This window comes from Oratosquilla oratoria, chromosome 1, assembly GCF_046742065.1.
Source record: "Oratosquilla oratoria isolate Oo_2021 chromosome 1, ASM4674206v1, whole genome shotgun sequence".
Taxonomy (NCBI): Eukaryota; Metazoa; Arthropoda; class Malacostraca; order Stomatopoda; family Squillidae; genus Oratosquilla; species Oratosquilla oratoria.
Genome location: NC_134777.1, coordinates 27913651 through 27941261, shown reverse-complemented (window position 1 = coordinate 27941261; position 27611 = coordinate 27913651). Strand labels below are relative to the sequence as shown.

General features: G+C 37.3%; 1 protein-coding gene across 1 annotated transcript in view; it reads left to right on the top strand.

Moving 5' to 3' along the window:
• The window catches only part of LOC143027647 (inter-alpha-trypsin inhibitor heavy chain H4-like), a 191203-nt gene that overhangs the window by 7732 nt on the left and 155860 nt on the right, over positions 1 to 27611 (top strand). Inside the window, exon 4 of the mRNA XM_076189048.1 lies at positions 80 to 207. Within this exon, the coding sequence (XP_076045163.1) occupies positions 80 to 207 (128 nt within the window). The remainder of the gene's footprint in view (positions 1 to 79; positions 208 to 27611) is intronic.

Genomic DNA, 27611 nt, shown 5'->3' with positions numbered 1-27611 from the left:
TTACTATAGTTACCCATTAACGTAGGCATATTTGCCGTTTTCTTACATTACTCTTGGCAATATTAGAGAATGTCATAAGACCTTGAGCCTGAGTTCAGAGGCTCATACTTGAGCTGCAAGAAGGATAGACCGCAGAAGCAGTGTGGGTACGAAGCTGTCAACATAAACATTTGTACGAAAATCTGTAACGTCATTTCATACCTACAGGTGAGTTAATCCCCTTTGTCATTACGTATTGTGTTATTACATAGAATTATGTCCTTCATGTGCCGGCTTGTAATGAATTAGTGTGAAATAAATGCCGGGATTCATATCGATTCTCGTTTGGAGCCATCAACGTGCAAAGTCTTCCTTGAATCAGGTTGCCCGCATAGAGAGTGTGTGTAATTAACCATGGTCTTGGATCACGCGTTGGACTCGCGATCGACAGCTATTTCCCTCCCGGAAGAGAGCTCAGATCTCATATAAGACTGATTTATGGGTAATGCTGTAACCTTACAAGCACATATACCCCAAACTCCCCGCCACGAGAGCTGGAGTAACGACTCGCATCGCAGCGATACTGAAATTATTTAGACCCTGGACGGGATTCGAACCCGGACAGCCATAGTGACGGCCAGGAACTCTAACCACTGTGCTATCGAGTGTGTGTGTGTGTGTGTGTGTGTGTGTGTGTGTGTGTGTGTGTGTGTGTGTGTGTGTGTGTGTGTGTGTGTGTGTGTGTGTGTGTGTGTGTGTGTGTGTGTGTATTTACCTAGTTGTATTTACCTAGTTGTATTTTACGGGAAGGGGAGCTATGCTCGTGGAGTCCCGTTTTCATATCTCGTTTTATCTATATTTTTAAATTCATGTATTGTTTTTGCACACACCACTTTCTCATCTAACTTGTTCCAACTGTCTATTACTCTGTGAGGAAAGCTGTTCTTTTTCAGGTCTCTTATATAGCTGTCTTTTTTTATTTTCTTTCCATGTCCTCTTGTATTTCTGTCATCCCATTTCATCAGATTCTCTCTATCAGTAATTTCTATGCCTTTCATGATTCTGTAAATAGCTATCAAATCTCCTCTCTCTCTTCTTTGCTCTAGTGTCTGTAGTTCAAGTTTTGCTAGTCTCTCTTCATATGATAGTTTTGAGAGTGTAGGTACCAATTTTGTAATTGCTCTTTGTATTCTTTCAAGTTTTGTTATACATTTTTTTGTACTTGGTGACCATATCGTTGCTGCATATTCCAATCTTGGTCTTATCAGGGTGATTAGAATTTTCTTCACCATTTCTTCATCCAGGTATGTAAATGCAACTTTGTTCTTATTAAATTATAGGTTTCTCCAAAAATCTTATTTATATGTTTCTCAGGTGACATATTATTCATAACAATGACTCCCAGGTCTTTTTCATTTTCTACTTTTTTTATTCCTTCTTCTCCCAATTTATATGATCCTGTTATTCTGTTTTTACTTTTTCCAAATTCCATTACACTACACTTCTTTATATTGAACTCCATCTCCCACTTCCTACTCCATTCCTGTACTTTATTTAGATCTCTCTGTAGTGATTCACAATCTTCTTCCGTATTCACTTTTTTCAATAGTTTTGCATCATCTGCAAAGAAGCTCATATAGCTTTCAATTCCTTCATCCATATCATTAATATATATAGCAAACATTATTGGGACCAGAACTGTTCCTTGTGGAACACCGCTTATTACTTCATCCCATTTTGAGTGTTGGTCTCTTATCACTACTCTCATTTTTCTTTCTTGCAAAAAGTCTTCCATCCAATTTAGCAGTTTGCCCTGTATTCCTCCTTCAGTTTCTAATTTCTTAAGCAACTTCTTATGTGGTACTTTGTCAAAAGCTTTTTTTTTTAGGTCTAGAAATGCACAATCAGCCCAATTATCTCTTTCTTGTATTATATCTATTAGCCTTGAATAGAAACATATTAAATTGGTGACGCATGATCGTCCTTGTCTGAATCCAAATTGTCTTGGATTTAGCACGTTGTTTTTTTTCTAAATATTTTACCCATCTATTTTTGATAATTCTTTCACAAATTTTTGCTATTGTACTTGTTAGAGAGACTGGCCTATAGTTGTTAGGGTCTTCTTTATTTCCCCCTTTATATATAGGTACTATATTTGATTTTTTCCAATCTTCTGGAACTTTACCTTCTTTCAAGGAACTGTTTATTATGCTATGTATTATGTCTGCCAGTTCATTCCTGCATTCTTTCAAAATCCAGTTTGCTATTTCATCTGGTCCATGCGATTTTCTGACATCAAGATTACTCAAGTGTTTCAATATTTCATTCTTTGTTACTTCTATTTCTTTCATAGGGGGGACTTTCTCTTTCCATTCAATCTCTTCAGGTTGTATGTTCTCCCTTGTAAACACAGATTTAAAATGTTTGTTCATAATTTCCGCCATTTCAATTTCCTCTGTGTATTCAACTCCTCCTTGTCTTAATTTCTCAAAATCTTGTTTGTTGTTTACAAATCTGTATAATAGTTTTGGTTGATCTTTACATTTTTCTATGACATCTTTTTCATATTTTCTCTTTTCCTCTGTGCATGCTTGTACATATTCATTTCTATAACAAGTATATATTTTCCATTTTTCTGGTCTTTTGTTTTTTTTACATTTGGCCCAGGCTTTGTCTCTTTTGTCTTTTATCTCCCTACAACTTTTATTGTACCAGCATTTTACATATTCTTTTTCTTGTTTTTGTCTTGGGACATACTTTTCTACTCCTTTTTTTATAGATTTTTGTCAAAATATTCAATTTCTCTTCTACTGTTGTATCTTCTTTGTGTATTCTTTCCCAGTTTTCATTTTGGAAGAATTCTCTTATTTTATAAAAAATTGCTTTTTCATACATCAATCTTCCTTTTCTATATTGTTCATTTCTTTTCATGTATTTTTTCTCATTTAGTTCTAGTTCTATCAATATGTGGTCACTTTTGCTTATTGGTGCCTGGTATTCTATCTTTTCCACTATTTCAGGTTCTGATGTGATTATTAGGTCTAGTCTCGATGGTTCTTCTTCATTTCTATACCTAGTGTTCTCTTGGATCCATTGTGTCATTGTGTGGTCAGTAATCATCTCAAGTAGAACACTTCCCCATGAGTCTTCTCCACCCTTTACGGTCATCTCTTCCCAGCATATTTCTTTGCAATTATAGTCGCCCATCATAACTATTCTTCCTCCATCTTCCATTATCTTGTTTAGTGTTATTCTTGTGTCTTCTAACATGCTTTTATGTTCATTCTCTTCCCACGAGGCTGTTTTTGGGGGCACGTAGTTTATTACAAACTTTCTGCTCTTCTTATCTCTAGCTTCTACTTCTATCATGATCATCTCTACTCTATTGTTCCCATATGTGACACTCTTCACGCTTATATCCTTCTTAGTCAGGAACATAACTCCACCCCCTTGTTTTTTCTCTCTGTTTCTAATCCAATAATTATATGCATTGTGTCCTATGCTGTTGGGTGGTAGTGGACCTTTTAATTTTGTCTCAACAATTCCCATTATGTCCGGATCTTTTTCTTTCAGATATTTGTTCAGTTCATTCAGTCCTGTTATTAATCCATCTATATTTGTGTAGGATACTCTTAACTTTCTGTTATTTCCATTGTATTCTCTGTTTCTTTTGTGTTTCTCTCTGTTATTTTCCATTTCAATTTCATATTCACTACTCTCCAGTAGAATTCTTGTTTTTCTGTCTCCGTTCTGGTCTCGTTTTTTTTCTTAGCTTCATGTCTTTTCCTTATTTCCTCCTCTCTTTCCTCTTTATTCATTTCCCTTTTAATCCATACCTTTTTATATTGTTCACTTGTTGTTAGTTTCCCTGTTTTGGACAAGATATTCTCTGCCGTCGTTTGTGACCTGAATTTAATCTTAATTGGTCTGGTCTTGTCTGTACTATATTTCCCGAGCCTGAATTTCTCTTCGATTTGTTTCATTATTTCTGGCTCATCTTCCTGAACTAATTCTAGTAAGTTTCTTACTTTTTCATTTTCCTCTTTGATTCTTGTGGTTCTATCTGGGTTATGTTTCTCTTCCATTCCTAATATAATTATACATTTCTTTTTGTCTGCTAAGTCTCTTACAATATTCTCCTTCTGTCTCATCACTTTGATAACTGAGTCTTCAGTTTGTTCTTTCATTTGCTGTTTAATCATATCAGAAAATGCAACTTTACTATTTTCTTGCTTCTTCCTCCACCCCTCTGCCTCTTTTGCTATTGTTTCTTTATTGTCTCTATTGTTCTTTTTTAATTCTTCATTCTCCATTTTTACTTCTCTTAACTGTCTTTTTAGGTCTTCTATTTCATCAGTTAAGTTTTTGTTCGCCTTCTCTAGTTCTTCCAATTTTTCAAACCTCTCGGCAATTTTTGACATTTTACCAAACCTAATCTCCCAATGCTTAGTCAAGTTCAAGTTTTTCCTCCAGTTTTGCCAGTCGGGGGAGGTTAGTATCCGCCGCCCCCTCATTAAATCCTTGGAAATTATTATCCTCACCTTCCATTGAACTGCTCTTATCTATGTTTCTGATCTTTACAATTTTGTTAGTCCCATCATCGAGATCCAAGTCATCCGTTCGGCGTTCGTTTACAAGCCGCCTGGACTCTTGGACCAAGTCCTCCCCTTCCTCATTTCCTTCCATTTCCCTCAATATCCCTTCCCTTCTCCTTCCCTATCACTTCCCCACTATTCCACAAGCACTCCCCTTCCCTATAAATACAAAAAGGCACTTCTCTGGATGTTGAGATCCACGTAGTTTTTCCTTTTTCTTTGGAACACCAGTTCTCGCCGTCCATTCGGTGAAAGGGTGTGTGTGTGTGTGTGTGTGTGTGTGTGTGTGTGTGTGTGTGTGTGTGCGTGTGTGTATAGAGAGAAAATAGTGAGCACTAGAATCATTGTGTGACGATGTGGACGTAGCCCTCAGGAACATAATGGTTTGCAACAAACACAAAAGATAATATTGCCTGCGGCTCTACCTAGGACAGAAAATGCACGTCCAAAGCGTGAATTTTCCTTCCATATTATCAGATATCAAATGTACATACTTATATTCACACTACCCACACATACATACACACACTTATATATATATATATATATATATATATATATATATATATATATATATGTGTGTGTGTGTGTGTGTGTGTGTGTGTGTGTGTGTGTGTGTGTGTGTGTGTGTGTGTGTGTGTGTGTGTGTGTGTATTATGAGAAGTGCATGTGAAGTGTCGAGCATGTTGGAAGGCCTGTTATAAGTTGTAAATGGAGTCTGGAAACACTGCCCATTTTGATTATCGTAAACAACAATGCTATTCAACTAATATAGACCTTATCGTGAATAAAGAGATCTCGTCAGACAGATTGTTTATATAAATTTTGATCGTCATAAAAAGCTGATGTAGATCTTATTGTAGTTGGAAATCTCTCGTTAAACCACAAGTCTCAAACTGTTTACATCAATTTTGATCATCGTAAGAAGATAATGTATTCAGTTGATTTAGATCTTATTGTAATAAGAGATCTCTTCTTAGAACCAGGAACTCCCACTCCTGTTAATTTTTGTCAACCTCTTCATAAGAATATGTATTTTCTCATCGAGCTCCACAGGACCCAACAGGAACAAAGAACGTAAATAAATATAAAATGATCACCATGAATGATTATAATCATATTAGGGTTTATTGAATATACCACCGCATAACTGTCTTTAACTGTGATGTATGGTCTATTCTTTCTTTCTTTCTTTAAACAACACTTCACACTGGGGATTTCTTTCACTGTACCATTATTCTTGCCACTTGTGTCCTACTTTGCTCTCTTTTAGATGTTCTGATAATATTCGCCGTTTCTTTCCTATGCCATAAGTCACTTTGTGTAGTCAGTTCTCAGATCCACTTGTCTCATTGAAATCGTTATGCTTCCTTTTCCCTGTTACTATGTTGACAGACTCGTCATCATCATCACTCACGACCAAGTCGAATTCTACAGTACTGCTTGTGACGCCTGTTCTTTGCGGCATAGGTTATTTTGTTCTCCACTAGTTCATACGACGACAATTCCACACTAATCGCCGTCTCGCCCACTGTAGCTAAATCCACTATACACTGCACCGTGTGGTCGATTTCTACAAATTCCAGGAAGGCCTGCTCTTAACAGCAAGTATTCAATTGCGCGCTCAAAGTTATTTGCGTCGGAGCACGATCTTCACTTCAGTTCAGAGTAGATTATCCCGACCACTACCTGTTGAAGTCACCAGTCCAGCTGACGTAGACTACCAGACTGCAGTGAGCCCTCAAAGCTTAACAATCATTCATGTGTGTACATGTCTGTATACATGCATGTACACACACAATACACACACACACACACATATATATATATATATATATATATATATATATATATATGTGTGTGTGTGTGTGTGTGTGTGTGTGTGTGTGTGTGTGTGTGTGTGTGTGTGTGTGTGTGTGTGTTTTCCTAGTTATATTTTACGGGAAGAGAGCTATGCTCGTAGTGTGTGTGTATGTAGATAGGTAGGTCGGTAGGCAATACACACACACACCCACACACATATATATATATATATATATATATATATATATATATATATATATACATATATATATATATATATATCAGTTAGACAAAATGTTGTTGCACATTTGTAAATAATAATCACGAAGAACCCACAGTTGGAATAAAAGGAAACTTTAGAAGAACGTGTAACTTCTATATTTCGGCTAATAGCTATAGCCCTCTTCAGGAAAGTACGACTGTGGGTTCTTCGTGATTATTATATATATATATATATATATATATATATACATATATATATATATATATATATATATATATATATATATACATATATAATGTATACACACATATATGTATGTGTGTGTGTGGATGTGGATGTGTATGTATGTATGCATGCGTGTGGATGTGCATTTACCTCATTGTAATATACAGGAAAAGACTAACGTTCGTGGAATCCCGTCTCCTACACTCCAATTTACCACACTTAAATTCAAATTCATGATTGATTCCAACTTGTTCTATATCCTTATTTTCCATTTATATTCGTTAGATTTGAAGTCATGTATTATTCTAGCCTGGGCAATATCACCTAACCTTTTTCCAATCAGCTGTGCATCTATATGGAAAACTATAGTTCTTCTCGTTCTTTAGATATTGTGTGTGTGTTTACCTAATTGTAATATACAGGAAAGGAGCAACCTAGACTCAAATTCATGTGTGATTCCAAATTAATCTATACCATTGATTTTCAATGATCATATTTAGATTTGAACTCTTGTATTGTTTGAGCTTGGGATATATCATCTAAGCTATTACACATATTTGTGCATCTATATGGAAAACTGTAATTCTTCACATCCTTTCCACAAATGGTCTCTCTTAATTTACTCCCTTGACCACTTAAAGCCTTCCCATCTTTAATCAGATAGTCTTCTGTCGATGGAATCTATCCCCTTTAGTGACCTGAATGATGTAACCATATCACCTCTTTCTCTTCGATCTTTCAAAGTTGGCAGACCCAGTACTTTCAGTCTTTCTTCATATGGTTTATCTGCCAAGCTGGGAAGCAGTTTGGTATCTGCCCTTTGTATTCTCTCGATCTTGATTTTATATTTCAACTTCTGTGGGGGACCATACTACTGACGCATATGTCTTGGGCGTATCAGGGTTTCGATTTTTTCATAATTTCTTCATCCATATGGTGGAACGTCAATTCAATCTTCCACAGTTGTCCATATGGATATCCCACAATCCAGCTGATATGTGTCAGGTGACAGGTTGTCTTTTATCAATACTCCCAAGTCTTTCTCCACTTTTGGTTTTGTGTTGGGTTCACTTACCAAGGAAGAATTCAAGAATGGCCTGTTGCCGCTATTGCCCATTTCCAGTACTTTGCATTTTTTTTTCTATTGAACTTTTACTTCCCATTCTTTGCTCCATACAAAAATAATGTCTACATCTTTTTGTGGTAGTCTACCATCCTCCTCGTTTTTCACTCTCCTCGTGATTTTTGCGTCAACTGCAAACATGTTGGCGTGGCTTGTTGTTCCTTTGACCATGTCATCATTGACATAAACAAGAAATATTATTGGTGCAAACACTGAACCTTGTGGAACTCCACTCGTTACTACTTTCCAGCTTGACATCTTGTCCTTTACTACTGTTCTCATGTATCTATATTCAAAAAGTGTGTGTGTGTGTGTGTGTGTGTGTGATTCACCATCATCTTGGATCATGTGTTGGACTCGTGATCGACAGATTTTTCCCTTCCGAAAGAGAGCTCAGAGCTCATATATGACCGATCTATGGGTAATGCTGTGACCTTACATGCACACACACCCAACTCCCTGCCCACGAGAGTTGGAGTAACGACCCGCAGCGCAGCGATACTGAATTTATTTCAGCCCTGGGCGGGATTCGAACCCGGACCGCCCTAGAACTCTACCAACTGTGCATCGTGCGTGTGTGTGATTCACCATGGTCTTGGATCATGTGTTCGACTCGTGGCCGACAGCTATTTCCCTCCCGGAAGAGAGCTCAGAGCTCATATATAACCGATCTATGGGTAATTTTGTGACCTTACACGCACACACACACACACACACACACACCCAATACCCCGCCCACGAGAGTTGGAGTGTGAGTGTGTGTGTGTGCGCGCCTTTATGGATGTGGAGAATGAATGACTTCCAAACAAGATTTCCCGATTCCATTTAATAAACTATGCTGACGGTGTAAAATTCAATTTTGGTTACCGTCCCACCGAATTAATACTAGGGATACTCATAGCAAAACTGTATATCTGATCGACATGGGATAAATCGAGCCTTGTAAAAAATAATTAAGACATAAAGCATCATGTTTTGTATACAGAATTTATAATTAATAATTTGTCATATCTTATACTTGTTGCATGAACCAGAAGCGGCTCCTATATAGGGGCTGCAGAACTGCAGCACCCCATAATTTTCACTCGACCAGTGGCGGATCCATGATCAAAATTGGGGGGGGGGCCTAACCTGAATTTTGTAAATATAGATGACCCTTTTAAACAGATGTACTCTGTAGTACGAATACGATATTTTAGAATATAAATTGAAACAAGTTATCAATTTATTTAGATTCTTTCAAATGATTGGGAAAAAGTAATACTTAGCAGGGCTCTCACAAGGGGGGGGGTTATGCCCTGGGGCAGCACATTTAGGGGGGCGCCAATTCTAGTTAGGGCATGCTGCCCACAACGCTGACAAAATAATTATGATAAAAAAAGGTTAAAGGAGCCCTGAATATTTTACCGTAATATACGAATTTTGCGTTAGAATCAACAGAATGTGAAATATTTCTCCCTTATCCTTTCTGCCATAGGGTCATTAGATACACATTTTAAAATCCGTTTAATCTTTTCGTAAACCAATAGCTAAAACAGGCTTTTTCCATCAATAATGTGCTGAACATCCTTCCAATTATTCTCACTGAAGTGTTTTATTAAATGCTGGAAGAAAATCTGCCACTGTATTACTGTTTTCTGCCACGTACCGGTGTACATGAGGCAGGTTTCTCGACCTCTGCAATGAGGTCATGAGATAACAAATTGGAGGGGAGGGGGTGCATGAAGCCCCCACTCCCCCAATTCCGCCACTGTCGACACCTTATAACTTGCCGTGGCATCGGTACGTCTTGGTATTTTGCGCGTCTTTCTAGCCGATGACTGTGTAACTTACGCGCCTTTGATAAGAGGACTACGAGTAAGTGGAGTACGATGTGAGGTAGATGAAAGGATACTCGTTACAACAGAGTTCCTTCGGTCGAGAAACGCACGGTCGGTCTGAACACAAGCTTACACTATATCATGGCATGTTATGAATTAATATTCAAGACGGTGAATTTCACTAGGTGGCAAAATTAAAAGATTAAACATGAAAAATGTCAAATCGGTAACTCAACATTCCGTTGGTTGTCAAACGCCTGCTATGGCGTCGAGTCCATTGTTTTACATATTTCGTATTATAAAAATTATAGGCTACTCGATTTAAACGGAAACAATGAACTTGTACAACTCATTATATTGAGAAGATTATTCCCCTCGAGAGGTTTTACAAATGTCTAACTCTCGATTATACAAGCATTCTAAAATTCTAATATAGCGTGCATAGGGTTGGTCATAGACTCTAAACACACCTGTGGCAGAAGTAATTCCAGACAATGAAGGTATGTTAACATACTCGTATATATCCACAAATAAGTCATCTAGCTGTAGTATAACAAAGATCGCAAGCTCATTTTCCTCCATTCTCTAGTCACTCAGGATCTGGCAACAGCGCCTACAAGTCACGAGACTTTACCGTATGGCAACATCTGGCTGAATGCCAAATGCAGGAAGCTGGTAGGCTGTGAGATAATGGCTTAGATCCTTAGAATGAGACATTTACTTTTCAGTGGTGTCGTCCAGAAGTGTTATTCAAGTGTTTAAGTATAATTGTGAACCTCATATATTCGTGTGGAAGACTATTACGTTATTTGGTGTCTTAAGTTTTCGTTACCAGGAAAATTTTGCAAGCTTCCCCCTTCAGCTCTCAGTTGTGACGTCATACTACTGTAGCTATTCGTGGTACACTGGTACTCGTGGTAACATTGCCATAGTATTGGTAAGCATATAGATTTACTATTTCTGGTTCCATTCATTATCTTGACCGGGTCTTGACGCAGCCACATTTTCCCCCTCCGCTGATTGATCGTAGCATCGTCTTTATACATTTTTCTCCCTCAAATTAGAATAATTGAACTTCAATTTTAAACTACGGAAGCTTAATTTAAAATTACTGAACTTCAGTTTAAGACAAAGTTTAAGTTAAAACAATTTATGGAAAACTCCAGAAACCCGCAATCTCGGATCTTTTAAATGATACTTGTCTAACAGCGTTCGATATGTTTACAGTGATACTAACATTCGATTCTACCGCAAAACAAACGTTTAATCGCCCTCCCCCCCCTACGTTATTGGAAACATTGGGAAAACGTTTTTGTGCGGGAATACGCGTGGCGCTTTCACTAAAAAAATAAAAAATGCCGGGTGTTTAATGAATACATATTTGGCACACAGTTAAAAAAAATACTGTACTTGGAAATACGTATTAGGATAATTTCTCCAGAAACAGCTTCTGCTTATCATATTAAATAATTTGTAAATGAATAATATTTCTTGGTATTCTGAATCCATCAAAACGACTGCTATTACAATATAAACACATTTGCCAATCTTGGCTTCAGAGCATAAAACTTTCGAATACCAAAAACATGCATTTTTGTGAATTATCAAGTCCTACATGAAAACGTTTTTTTTTTAACTTTACCCAAGATCGTAGGAGGCACTAATGGGTGAGAGAAAAACATTGATTTGCGGTGTAAACTAGTTTCAGAATGTGATCTCACCGAAAGCTATTGGACAACGCAAATTCCATTTTAATTAACCTGATCTTACCTGGATGGCTAACCGACGTAAAGTGGCGCCAGTTTATAGGAAGTTATTGATTGGCTGATTTCGATTACGTCATCATAATGTTCCGCCCACCACCACCCCAATTGGTTATTTAGAAAATGTGAAAAGCGAGTATCGACAATAATCCAGATATTATTACGTGAATTTGGTATGCTGTTAACGTATCACGAAGCTACTTTGATATGTGATGTACGCGTCATGAAGTATGCGATCCTCACTTTATATCGTGATTTACAAGAAAAGTTATACGTAGTTCACGTTGGCTATGTAGATCGCATACCAAATCATATTGTATAGTTTTTGTCTTCATTCCAAATATATATTGTTATGCAAGATATTGATCAACATTTCCTGGTGGTATTCACGCATGTCACCAACACTGGCAAAGTGGAAATGCAGATGTTACTTTGGTATGCGATATACGTGTTATGAATCTACTTTGGTATGCGATATACACTTTATAATTTGATCTACATACATGATGAGAAAATACTCTGACGATCTATTTTCTTGTTTTTATAACTAATGGTTCGATTCACCGATAAAGTAAATTTCTAAAAAGAAAACACACATACACACACCTCGTGACGCAGTGGTTAGGATTCACGGCTGCCACCACGGTGATCCGGGTTTGAATCCCGCCCAGGGCTGAAATAATTTCAGTATCGCTGCGCTGCGAGTTGTTACTCCAGCTCTCGTGGGCGGGGAGTTGGGGTGCGTGGAAGCTCACAGCATTACCCATAGATCGGTCATACATGAGCTCTGAGCTCTCTTCCGGGAGGGAAATAGCTGTCGATCACGAGTCTAACACGTTATCTGAGACAATGGTGAATCTCTCTCTCTCTCTCTCACACACACACACGAACAGTTCTGGCCCCAATAATGTTTGCTATATATATTAATGATATGGATGAAGGAATTGAAAGCTATATGAGCTTCTTTGCAGATGATGCAAAACTACTGAAAAGAGTGAAAACTGAAGAAGATTGTGAATCACTACAGAGAGATCTAAATAAAGTACAGGAATGGAGTAGGAAGTGGGAGATGGAGTTCAATACAAAAAAATGTAGTATAATGGAATTTGGAAAAAGCAAAAACAGAATAACAGGATCATATAATTTGGGAGAAGAAGGAATAAAAAAAAGTAGAAAATGAGGACCTGGGAGTCATTGTTATGAATAATATGTCACCTGAGAAACATATAAATAAGATTTTTGGAGAAACTTATAATTTAATAAGAACAATCAAAGTGGCATTTACATACCTGGATGAAGAAATGGTGAGGAAAATCCTAATCACCCTGATAAGACCAAGATTGGAATATGCAGCAACGATATGGTCACCAAGTACAAAAAAATGTATAAAAAAAAACTTGAAAGAATACAAAGAGCAATTACAAAATTGGCACCAACACTCTCAAAACTATCATATGAAGAGAGACTACAAAAACTTGAACTACAGACACTAGAGCAAAGAAGAGAGAGAGGAGATTTGATAGCTATTTACAGAATCATGAAAGGCATAGAAATTACTGATAGAGAGAATCTGATAAAATGGGATGACAGAAATACAAGAGGACACGGAAAGAAAATAAAAAAGACAGCTATAGAAGAGATTTGAAAAAGAACAGCTTTCCTCACAGAGTAATACAGTTGGAACAAGTTAGATGAGAAAGTGGTGTGTGCAAAAACAATACATGACTTTAAAAATAGTTTAGATAAAATGAGATATGAAGACGGGATCCCACGAGCATAGCTCCCCTTCCCGTAAAATACAACTAGGTAAATACACACACACACACACAAATATATATATATATATAATATATATATATATATATGATATATATATGTATATATATATATGATATATATATATGTATATATATGTATATATATATATGTATATATATATATATATATATTGCAGAAACCACAGGGAAATTAAAGTCGGAATACTGAACGTTTTCGCCTATTACGACATCCTCAGAGTACAAAGAAAAAAAAAATAGAACACAATATTTACACAGAAGAAAGAAAACTGGGAGAGGTCAAAGCCACATAAAACCTTCGGACATTATACATACAACACATTTAATTACAAATGGAAATGTTAATGTTAATAAAAATACATATACATTCATATACACATAGAAATGGTGATAGTAACAAGAAAAAATAATAAGAATAAATAAAATAAAATAAAAAGAACAAACACCATGTGGCCGAAAGGTCCATAGGACAATTGGTGCAATTAGGAAACTAGATACTGCTTTACTATCCTATGATATTGTTTTGTTAAACCAAAACACAAGTAATATTATTATCAAATAGTACAAAAAAGAAAAAGAAAGAAAAGAAAAAAAAACAATATTTAACAGAAATACGAAAACTGGAAAGGTTATGCCACATAAAACTTTCGGACGTTATACATACATACACACTCATATACACAGAAATATTAATGGTAACAGTAAATGAAAAAATACATACACAATCATATACACATGGAAATAATAATGGTAATTGTAAAACAAACAAAAAATACAAAAGAACAAAACCTTGTGGCTGAAAGGTCCACAGGACATTTGGTACCATTAGGAAATTTGGTACTGTTTTACTATCCTATTAATGATAAAATTGTGTAGTTTAAATAAACCTAAACTCAAGTTAATATTATTATCAAAATTGTTCTTTATGAAACAGGATTCAATGATGTTCCTATCTAAAGCTGAATTACAATCAACAATTTTCTTAACGTTGTCCCAGTCAATGTTGTGGTTTGTGTCTCTAACATGGACAAAAACCCCACTGGACATTTGGCCCGTCCTTATACTGTACTTATGTTGTTTCATCCTAATATTCAATTCTTTACCTGTTTGGCCAATATAACAGGAGCTACAGTTTTTACAGGGAATACTATAAACACATCCTACATTATTACAAGGGGAATTTTTAATAAAGAGTTCTTTGATGGTACTGTTTTTGAAAATAACATTAATATTAAACTCCTTAAGGATGCGAGGAAGTCTTACAAGATTATCATGAAATGGAATAACTAAAAGATTTTTCTTACAAAAAGTATCTTTTTGGGTTGTATTGAAATAAGACTTCCTGGCCCTATGTTGTGCTTTATCTATAACATATTTTGGATATTTCAAACCCGATGCAATGTCATATATTTTTCCTATTTCTTGGTCTAAAAATTCTGGACTACAAATTCTATAAGCTCTTAAAAACATGGATGAAAAAACAGAAACCTTAGTATTAATATGATGTGTAGAATAGAAATGAACATATGACAAAACATTGGTTGGTTTCCTAAAAATGTCAAACCTAAAACATCTATCTTTTCTAATAATAGAAACATCTAAAAATGGCAATTTGTTACCTTGAGGTTGAACAAGGTAACAAATTGCCATATTAATACTAAGGTTTCTGTTTTTTCATCCATGTTTTTAAGAGCTTATAGAATTTGTAGTCCAGAATTTTTAGACCAAGAAATAGATAGAGACACAAACCACAACATTGACTGGGACAACGTTAAGAAAATTGTTGATTGTAATTCAGCTTTAGATAGGAACATCATTGAATCCTGTTTCATAAAGAACAATTTTGATAATAATATTAACTTGAGTTTAGGTTTATTTAAACTACACAATTTTATAATTAATAGGATAGTAAAACAGTACCAAATTTCCTAATGGTACCAAATGTCCTGTGGACCTTTCAGCCACAAGGTTTTGTTCTTTTGTATTTTTTGTTTGTTTTACAATTACCATTATTATTTCCATGTGTATATGATTGTGTATGTATTTTTTCATTTACTGTTACCATTAATATTTCTGTGTATATGAGTGTGTATGTATGTATAACGTCCGAAAGTTTTATGTGGCATAACCTTTCCAGTTTTCGTATTTCTGTTAAATATTGTTGTTTTTTCTTTCTTTCTTTTTCTTTTTTGTACTATTTGATAATAATATTACTTGTGTTTTGGTTTAACAAAACAATATCATAGGATAGTAAAGCAGTATCTAGTTTCCTAATTGTACCAATTGTCCTATGGACCTTTCGGCCACATGGTTTTTGTTCTTTTTATTTTATTTTATTTATTCTTATTATTTTTTCTTGTTACTATCACCATTTCTATGTGTATATGAATGTATATGTATTTTTATTAACATTAACATTTCCATTTGTAATTAAATGTGTTGTATGTATAATGTCCGAAGGTTTTATGTGGCTATGACCTCTCCCAGTTTTCTTTCTTCTGTATAAATATTGTGTTCTATTTTTTCTTTCTTTGTACTCTGAGGATGTCGTAATAGACGAAAACGTTCAGTATTCCGACTTTAATTTCCCTGTGGTTTCTGCAATATCTTTTCGTCACGCGTTATTGTGATTATTTTTGCAATATATATGTATATATATATATATGCAATAAAAACACTAGGAGCGTGTGTTCACAAATGCGTAAATAACCACTAGGAAAAGTAAACTAACGAAGCAGAGCGCTTTCGTATAATTACATCTTCAGTGCAGATACATCTTCAGTGCAGATATATGTGTGTGTGTGTGTTTTGGGCCTTTGTGGATTTGGAGGGGGCTTGTGGCCAGGGCCCTGACATGGGTAAGTGCCCCCCCCCCACACACACACACACCACCGCTACCACCACCTTCCATATCTGATGGTCACTAGCACGATTCACATGTAACATTCATCCACAAAACAACGTTTATACACACATCATTCATACACACAACTCACGATATATAAATGATGCATTAAAAGTACATTAGGGGGAATTTGCTTTACTTTCTTTTCACCAAAAGTGCCAACCCACCCCAAAACGTGCCGCCCCGGGGCATTGCCCCCCCCCCCCCCTGCCTCTCCCCTTGTCGGGGCCCTGCTTGTGACAGAGTGGTAGTGCTGGGCAAATACCGCTAATTTCAATACCGGAATTACCGGTAAACAACAATGCCGTTACCGGAATTACTGGTAATTTACCGGCAAAAGACTCGTGAGGTAGTAGTGACGTCCCAAGTTCGAGTCGCCTTTATGACTTAAATCTAAACAAATTTCATCCTACTATGGTGTGTAGTCACAACTCAAGTTTTGTAACGTCGTCACTATAAAAATCCTGCGCTCCGAGTCGTTACTCCAACTCTCGTGGGCGGGGGTGCGTGTAAGGTCACAGCATTTACCTCCTCTCCCTCAGTGCATAGGCCTACGCACCAATCCCCCCTCCCCCTCTCACACTCCACTTCCGTCTCTATGTAAGTGCAATTTCATACAAAGAATATATTTTCACATAGAAACACAATTTCATTGAAGAAAATAATTACATGCATCATTTTTACACATTACACATAAAAATTCATTTCCAAAATCACCCATTTTTCATTTAGTCAGGACAAAGTTTTTTTGTACAATTGAGGTTTTAAAGGTTTTGTGTGAGATGAATTGACATATGTAGGTCATTTTCATAATGTTTTTTTTTTACCAAGTTCCTCTTATATTAGGCTCAGGAACACATATCAACAACCCTTTGAATTTCTGTCAAAGTTTTTTTCAATTGTTCATAGTTGTCATTTTTTATATTGGAATTACGTTAATTTTGTATTAGCAGGACTCTACGATCCCTATATTTATATTATAGTACCTTTAAATGGACAAAAAACACACGCATATATTTTATTTTATTTTTTTATTCTGTGTATCCATTTGGATACATGCCCACCGGAATCGCCAGCGCGCGCCACCTCCACAAATCTAGGGTAAGGCTCGCAAATATTAGTTACTTAAGACTACGCAAATAATAATTACATGCGTATCACTAACAAAATATGATTTTTGAATAACACGTTACCTTGCGTCGTAGAGGTCACTTCAATGGGCACAGTGTTAATCCACCAGAATCTTTGATCGTCTCTGCCCGCTTATTCTTGTCTCTGCTTTCCGTGAGTCTGTTGTGGTATACTGTATTCCCTGCCTAGTCTAAGTAATTTGGGAGAAAGGCTCCCACGGGCTTTAGATGCGAGCCCGTTTGGAGGGTGATATTACATATGAGTGTGTGTGGGCCCAACCACACACACTCATACATTCACAAGATGTGCACACGCATATGAAATGTGCATGCACATCTCAGTGAATGCACCCTTCTAAATATAGCTGGTTCTATGTAATTAATTGGTATATCTAATACGTAAAATTATAAGAAAAGAGGGGGTGACTCAATGTATGAGTGTGTGTGGCCTTGGCCACACACACTCATACATACATGTGTGTGTGGGCCCAACCACACACACTCATACATTCACAAGATGTGCACACGCATATGAAATGTGCATGCACATCTCAGTGAATGCACCCTTCTAAATATAGCTGGTTCTATGTAATTAATTGGTATATCTAATACGTAAAATTATAAGAAAAGAGGGGGTGACTCAATGTATGAGTGTGTGTGGCCTTGGCCACACACACTCATACATACATTAGATGTGCATACGTATGCGATATATATTCCCTGCCCCAACCCATAGCTTATATATATATCCTTGTCAGTCATCACTCGTGCGAGTCTGATAAGTGTATTTGTGAACTTGTTTGTGATTAACTCCAATACAAGTACAGTACAAATAGATTGTAACATGCAGATGGTGTCTTTCATGAGCAACTGCGTACATTTATGTAAATATGCATATATTAATAAACATTAAATATAAAGTTAAATATGAAGATCTGGTAAGTGTGGAAACAGTGTCTCTCCAATCTCCCCGTTCTGTGAGCTTTATGTCCGTTCTACAAACTTTACAACGTGCCTTATTTCCATCCTTTCACTTCCGCTAACCATTTTTTAAACAGGGGATCCTTAACCAGGCAGACTGAAAAGTTTTCGAGTAGTTTGACCACCTCTTCATTTCTAGATCACAAAGGCTGACTAATCGAATACGTACATTTTGCACTGAACCTCTGCGGACCGAGATGCGAACAAAACGATCTAGCACGTCTGTTAATTTTCATATTCGAATACGTACATTTCGTACTGTGCATCTGTGGGCCGAGAAGGGAGCAGGACGATCTAGCACGTTGAATACGTTGCTGTTAATTTCCATCCTACGTAGGGCCGTCAGTACTGTCACTCAGTACCACCAAGCCGAAACGTGCTTACCGCTCTCTGAGTATTATGGGATAGCTTATCGGTTAACGGAGCCTAAACGGTAGCAGATTTTTTGCTGGTAAGCTACCGTCAAGGTTGTTACCGATAAAACCCGTAACTACCGGTAGCTGCCCACCACTACCGCCACTCAGTACCACCAAGCCGAGATGTGCTTACCGCTCCACGAGTGTTTGGTATAGCTTATCGGTTAACGGAACCTTAACGGTAGCAGAATTATTGCCGGTAAGCTACCGTCAAGGCTGTTACCGATAAAACCGGTAACTTTACCGGTAGCTGCCCACCACTACAGAGTGGACGGGCGCTGCGGGTGGGAGGGCTATGGGCGGTCGGGAGTTTCTGCGAGGGTTTGGGAGTGGTGGTGAGACTTCGCCGATGAGTCGTGTCGCCGTGGCTGTATGGTGTGTGCATGGATGGGGTTGTGCAGGAGGTGGGTGCAGGGGTGGTGGTCCGGGGGTAAGAGAATGGTGGGCCGGTTGTTGTTTGCTCGCGACGCTGCGCTTATGGTGGGATTAAAGAAATTGGTAACGGAGTTTGGGAGGGTAGGGGATAGGTGGGAGTAGGGTAATGGGATGTGCAGGGGGAGGGGCTGGCAGCAAGTTGGAAGTGAATATTGGGGGAGATAGGCTGGAGGAAATGGATAGCTTTGGATACTTGGGGGCGAACGTGGCAGGAAAGGGAGGAGTGGAGGTAGAATATAGATTGAGAGAAGCAAGTAAATACCTTTGGAGATAAAAGTAATGAGAAATAGACATTTGGGAATGGATGCTAAGAGGAGATTGTATGAAGGGATGATTGTGCCGACAGCACTGTATGGGGCAGAAACATGGAACATAAGACAGGAAGAATTTAAATGCGTTTGAGAATTATAATAAGGGTTACTAGGTAGGATAGAGTGACAAATGAGGAGTTAAGGAGGAGAGCGGGGATGAAAAAGGAGTTGGGAGATAGGGCTGATGAAAGAGAATTGGGATGGTTTGGACACTTGGAAATACAACCACTCCTCGTTTAACGACGACAATTGGGACCAGCGCGCCGTCGTTAAGCGAAACTGTATACATATACGTACATGTACTGTATGTACAATGTCCAGCAATACATGTATCTTTATTTTCGTGTATTTTCCCTCTTTTATACAGTACATTAAAGCTTTATTTACTGTTTACGGTGGTTAGGTTCCTGAAATTACCGTATATGACCAAATCCGCGTATGCTGACATTCCATATTGAATACCGGGGTATTTTTTAGTTTCGACCATGGGCGCAATATAGCAATAGAAAATTAATTATTAATTTTGTAAATTAAAATGTATCAACGTAATATGCAATTTTGTGGGCGGAAATGAAAGTAAAAAATACCATGCTACAAGAAAATATGCTAATGAACGAAGTCGGTAGCATAGGATTGGGACGCCATCTTGTCGTCTGCCAACGTCTCTCACGACAACGAGGACGAGCCGGATAACATTTAATTTGCAGGTAATGATTTATCAAACACAGGTCAGGTTAGTTTAGTTTAGGTTAGACGAATTCATCATCCTTTTATTTCTTCGACATCGGCATCTATCATAACAAACATGGTGTACCATTCGTCCGACATGACTTCGTTACTTACGAAATTTGTTTTAGCACCTTTTTTTTCCGCTCACAAAATTGCATATTACTTTGATACATTATAATTTACAAAATTAATAATTAATTTTCTATTGCTATATTGCGCCCATGGTCGAAACTAAAAATTTACCACTACCGGTATATACTGTACCCCAGGTAGTTTTTGCAGCTTGCAGGATGGTAATGTAGACCTAAGCTTCAGAACACTTTACCTCACAGGTAATATCCACCGTACAAGTTCATTTATAACATCATACAAATTTGCCTCAGCCAACTTAATTATCGTACACGACGTCGTAACTTCGGGAGATTTACGTTAAACGAATGTCATAAAGCCCGTCGTAACTCCGCGTCGTCGCTAACCGAGTAGGTCGTTAAACGATGAGTACCTGTAATGAGTAAAGAAAAATTAGTAAAAGAAGTGTGGAAGGGAGAGGTGGATGGAGTGAACAGGAGGGGGCGATCAAGGATGAGATGGATGGATGGGGGTGAAAGGGGCGTTGGGAAAGAGGAAGATGTCTCTTGAGGAAGGGAGAAGACAGAAGCTAGGAATGAGTGGAAAATGGTTGTGTACGGATGATATTGTGATGTATGGAAGGGAGTGGGTGGGGGATGGGCAGGGGATTAGGGAATGTGTGAATGCTATTTTGACGCAGCCTGAAGGGATTTCTCCATGTTTTCGCTTTTTCTGCATGAGGGGACGGAGGATTAATTTAAGTGACCTGGTTGTGGATGCGCTGTGTCTTACTGCATTGCTTCTGACCCAGAGTAGTGGGTGACAGGGATGACCCGTCATCCAGGAGGAGCCAAGAAAAGAGAGAGGGGTGGTGAATGGGAATGGAGTATGTGGGGCTAAAATGGGTGGAAGTAGATTCATGCCTTTGACTTTAGTTACCTCCCAAGGTGGAAAAGCCTTTGCATATGCATGTATGTAAATATATGTATGTGTAGAATATTTTATCTTATCCGTAATAAATAGATGAAACATGTAGATAGCATACAAAAGTAGCACCCGTCATTATCCATACAATAACATAGAATGTCGCATTATCTGATTTATCTATACATTAGGTTTCTTCAAGAATATTATGTTATCAAATTATATATATATATATATATATATATAATATGTATATATATAATATATATATATATAATATGTATATATATATATATATATATATATAATATGTATATATATAATATATATATATATATATATATTAACGAACTCGCCTAATAGGGGGGCTTTAATCAGCGATTTCCATAGTGTATTATAGCTGCCTCCAGGTGAATTTTTCGGTTGATGGTTGTTAGATATTTGATTATTACCACAGCTTATGAACGTTGTCGTTTACTCTACCAGAAGGCGGAGGTGGAAGGAGTGAATATGAGGGGGCGTCCTAGGATGAGATGGATGGATGAGGTGAAAGGGGCTTTACAAAAGAGAGGAATGTCTGCAGAGGAAGGACGGAAGGGGACAGAAGATAGGGGTGAATGGAGAAGGGTTGTGTATAGATGAGGCTGTGATGCATGAGGGAGAGTGGGTGGGGGGTGGGGAAGTATATATGAGAACAAATTTGACGCAGCCCAAAGGGATTTCTCCCTGTCTTCTCCTTTCCTGCATGAGGAGACGGAGAGGGGGGTCGCCGAATTTATGAAGCGGCCTTGCTGTAGATGTGCTGTGTCTTGCGACACTGCTTCTGACCCAGGGCAGTGGACAGGATGCAGGGATGACCCGTCATCCAGGAGGTGCCAAGATAGGAAGGAGGGTGGAGGGGAGTGGAATATATGGGAAATGAAATGGGTGGGAGTGATTTCTATGCCTTTTTCTTTTAGGCTACCCCCCCGTGTAAGGGGGAAAAAGCCTTTGGTATATGTATGTATGTTTTTCTCTCTCCACAAATTTTACAACGGATTCAACCTCTGCACTAAACAAAAACTTCACCTAACTTGTTCACCTGACACAATTTAAGCTACCCTAAACTAACTTAGCATGTCTTAAACTAACCTAAATCAAAATTACCCTAAGCTTACCAAACCTACCTCAACCTATCAAAACCAACCTATCTTAACCTACCCTAACGTAACCTACCCAAACCCAAAGTTGCAGTCACACCAGATGCAGTTCTTACTAAGCCAGCAAACTGTCACCACCCCGTCCTAAATATTCTACGCTATCGCTAACTCAATTTTGAGCAGTATCTAATCTGGCCCACTTCCATGTCGTCTTTGCAGTCCACACTGGGTCACCACTGTGTGCATAATGGTCCTCACTACGTCCAAGCCTGTCCCCTCCACGTCCTGGCAATTTTGGCAGGACATGGTGAGAACGGGCTCTGGTGTGACTGCACTTTAAGTACCCTAATGTAACCTACTTTTGCTGTAACCTACCCTAACAACGTAACTAATACATTAACCTACTCAATCCTAACAACCTAAGCTAATCTAACCCGGTCCCAGATGGGTCCAGTGACGACTGGTCCAATGCTAATTGATCTAATGGATCAGTTAGTGTAAAGACATCTATTCTAAAACTGATTTGTGTAACAGATCAATTGATCAATTTATCTAAATATAACCAGTCTTAGAATAGGTAAGGGTTTGGTAAGTCCTATTAGACTACATGTACGTATTTGGCGAGGTGTTCTTAGCCTAATTCGTATTGGACCAATTGGTATTAGACTAATGGTCATTAGACCAATGGTACCTAACCCATCTAACCTGCATTAGACTAACCTACCAAAACCTAAAACCTAACCTAACATCACGTAACTTAACTTACTCTAACTGAACATCACCTAACTTAATTTCATTTAGCTGAACCTAATCTCACCAAACCTAACTTCACTTAATGTAATGTGAATACAAAAACGTTACAAACGCAACCAAAAAATAGTGCATTAGAAAGAAAAAAGAACGTGTAAAACTACCCACCCAATAATTGATCGCGAAAAAGGACAGTCAGAATTAGATCGAACATTTTGAAATATGTAACGAAATACTGAATCGCTAAAACGGATGCGCATGAAAATTTCCACATTGAAAACGCACATAAGTTCGGACAAGGTGTTTTGCTGCAATGAAAGAGGAAGGACCAGATGGGACATAGTATGGAAGCGTACGTGTAAACAAAAATGGAGAAATGAAGGAACATAGTAAGAAGTCAAATAGCATCGTTTTAATCTACCTGTAGCTACATTGTATTGAGAAAAATTCCATAGAAAAATGGACCTTGCAAGTGGAAGACAGTTCAAATATCATGTTCGTGATCTGGAAAAGATTGATATAAAAGCTGTATTTTAGTTTAAAATAAGTTTGATGTGAAAAAAATAAAATTTTATCAAAAGCATCTCATGAATTTTAACTCAAATGTAACTAATTTCTAAGCGTTTGTGAGTTGTTTCATCGTATGCCAGGGAACACTTTGCCTCACACGTACGGTCCAAGGCATGTGTCGTGCCAAATAAATCATAGTACATGCCTCTCTTATTTCCCATCCATGTTCACTTTTTTTTTTTTTTTTTTTTTTTTTTTTTACATATATCATATAAAGTAAAGGAAGCTGTATGGTACAATGAGTATCACTTTTCAGAATTATAACAATAATTACCGACCCCATCCCACCAGTCTCACCTGCGACACGCATGGCAACATGAGGAAAGAAATAGCGCTGCCACATGTCATAGAATTTACTCAGGTCATTGTTATAATCCTACAAAGTGATACTCATGGTGCTATAAAGCTTCCTTTACTATATACAGATTAAAATAATAATAAATTGGCACATAGATGGGAAATAAGAGAGGTTTGTACTAAGGTTGATTTGGCAGAATGGCTTATAATAAATCACAATGTATGCCACACCCTACACAGACAATAGTTCCCACATACTATCTGAGCAAGCTCCCATGCAGCCGCCACCTTCCACTGCAAACAACTCTAGACATGTTCAATCAACATGCCCCAACCATAAATTCTGTCCAATTAAGTCAATACCTCGTTTCATAGAATAATGCAAATGATTCATAACCAACTAATACCATCCAATTCATCCATACAGTATGAGATGTATAGGCATCCCATTTTCATCTGTCACCCATTTGTTTCCCTTTCATCTTAGCTGCTCAAAGATGAAGAGTCATCCCAGTCTCCAGACTCCATAAAGTGGTGACTACCCACAGCACTGTATGGGGTAGAGGTTTGGAACTTTTGGGAGATAGAAATGAAGAATTTGAATATGTTTGAAATTAAATCTTTAAAAAATATGATGGATGCTATGAGGATGGATAGAGTAATGAAAAGAGGGAGAGAGCATAGGTGGAATGTGACTGGCAGATTGTGATGATCAAAGAATACTGGGATGGTTTGGGTATGTGGAAAGAATGAATGAAGAAAGTGAGTAAAAAGTGTGGAAGACAGGCAGATGGAGTGAACTTGAGGGGAAGTCTGAGAATGGGATAAATGGAAAAGGTGAAGGGGGTTCTCAGTAAAAAGGGAATGCTTCTTGAGTAGGAAAGGACGAGAACAAGAAATAGGTGCGAGTGGAGAGTGATCATGAATGGATAGTAAATTGGTTCAGCCTGAAGGGATTTCTCAGTGTCTTCTCTGTATTACTTATGAGTAGATGAGGAGAGTCAGTTGTAGAGACCTGCTTTAGAGGTGCAGTTTCCTGCTATATTGCTTATGAGTCAGGCAGTTGGCAAGGGCAGAGATTACCCATCATCTACAAGGAGTTAATATAAAAGAAATGGTTGTTTGATGGTAATGGGATAGATGAAAGGTGGGTGCATGCTTTGGTCGGCTATCACCCTTATAAGGGGGAAAAGGCCTTTTTTTATGTGTATGTATATATACTAAGATATGTACTTTTTTCTGCTTGACAGAGGAAGTGAGAAATCAGGGACAAGATAATCAGGCAAGATGAAGGGAACAGGACCGTATCTCCTGATATTCTCTCTCATTCTTTTGACCAAGGTGAGGAATTGTCTGAAAATTTAGGAGGAGAATGCATGACAAATGAACATGATTTATGATTAAAATTAATGTTTGGACATCCATTTTTTAATAATTTGTCAACAGACATATAGAAGTGTGTGTCCTGCTTGAGAACAAAGTTGCATGTCTTGGTGTATCTTATATATCATTGTTTATATATATATACTGTATATATATACACATATATATATATATATATATATATATATATATATATATATATATATATATATATATATATATACATATACACATATATATAAAACTTAAACCCACTCTTGGAGAAAGATAAGCTGAGATACAGAGTAAACCGTATATATCGACCACTAGCTGTGGTCCTCTTCACCAGTTACAACTATTGGGTACAGGAAGAAGAACATATATACAGAGGAGAAAGCTACAATAGGGAACTCAGTAAGCCTCAAGTCACGTGCCTTGAGTGGGGTCGGACGTTTCGTCCTCTGGAGATAAATTTATTAGCTGCCATACTAGTAATGGCATCTGGTGACCATTCACCTTTAGAGTTTTCATAATTTGGGAACTGTTTTATTAATGAGGACTCAATATTAACTGCCATACTAATAATGGCATCTGGTGACCATTGAATAGTATGGCAGTCAATAAATTTATCTCCAGAGGACGAAACGTCCAACCCCACTCAGGGCACGTGACTTGAGGCATACCAAGTTCCCTATTGTAGCTTTCTCCTTTGTACATATATTCTTGTTTATGTACCCAATAATTGTAACTGCTGAAGAGGACCACAGCTAGTGGTCAAAATATACGGTTTACTCTGTATCTCAGCTTATCTTTCTCCAAGAGTGGGTTTAAGTTTTATATATATATATATGTGTGTGTGTATATATATATATATATATATATATATATATATATATATATATATATATATATATTTTTATATATATATATATATACATATATATATATACACTTATACATACATAGATATATAAGTATTTACCTAGTTGTATTTTACGGGAAGGGGAGCTATGCTTGTGCTGTCCTGTCTTCATATCTCATTTTATCTAAACTATTTTTGAATTCATGAAATGTTTTTGCACACACCACTTTTTCGTCCAATTTGTTCCAGATGTCTATTACTCTGTGGAGAAAGCTGTTCTTTTTCAGGTCCCTTCTATAACTGTCTTTCTTGATTTTCTTTCCGTGTCCTCTTGTATTTCTACTATCCCATGTTATTAGATCCTCTCTATCAATAGTTTCTATGCCTTTCATGATTCTATAGATAGTTATCAAGTCTCCTCTCTCTCTTCTTTGTTCTAATGTCTGTAGTTCAAGTTTTGTTAGTCTCTCTTCATATGATAGTTCTGAGAGTGTTGGTGCTAATTTTGTAATTGCTCTTTGTATTCTTTCAAGTTTTGTTATACATTTTTTTGTACTTGGTGACCACATCGTCACTGCATATTCCAATCTTGGTCCTGTCAAAGTGACTAGTATTTTCTTTACCATTCCTTCGTCCAGGTATGTAAAAGCCACTTTGATTGTTCTTATTAAATTATAAGTTTCTCCAAAAATCTTGTTTATATGATCCCACTATTCTTTTTTTGCTTCTTCCAAATTCCATTATACTACACTTCTTTATATTGAACTCCATCTCCCACTTCTTACTCCATTCCCATACTTTATTGAGATCACTCTGTAGCGACTCACAATCTTCTTCAGTGTTCACTTTTTTTTTCAACAATTTTGCATCATCCGCAAAGAAGCTCATATAACTTTCAATTCCTTCATCCATATCATTAATATATATAGCAAACATTATTGGGGCCAAAAATTTTCCTTGTGGAACACCACTTATCACTTCATCCCAGTTAGAGTCTTTGTCTCTTATCACCAATCTCATTTTTCTTTCATGCAAGAAGTCTTCCATCCACTTCAGTAGTTTGTCCTGTATTCCTCCTGCAGTTTCTAACTTCTTAAGCAACTTCTTATGTGGCACCTTATCAAAAGCTTTTTTCAGGTCTAGAAATGCACAATCAGCCCATCCATCTCTTTCTTGTATTACATCTATTAGCCTTGAATAGAAACACATTAAGTTTATAACGCATGATCATCCTTGCTTAAAAGTGGCAGTTTGCCGACAAGATTGACGAGATAAACACCATATGAGGACAGAGCCTTTATTTGTACGACGTTTCGCTTATTACAGCTTTTTCAAGTACTTGAAAAAGCTGTAATAAGCGAAACGTCGTACAAATAAAGGCTCTGTCCTCATATGGTGTTTATC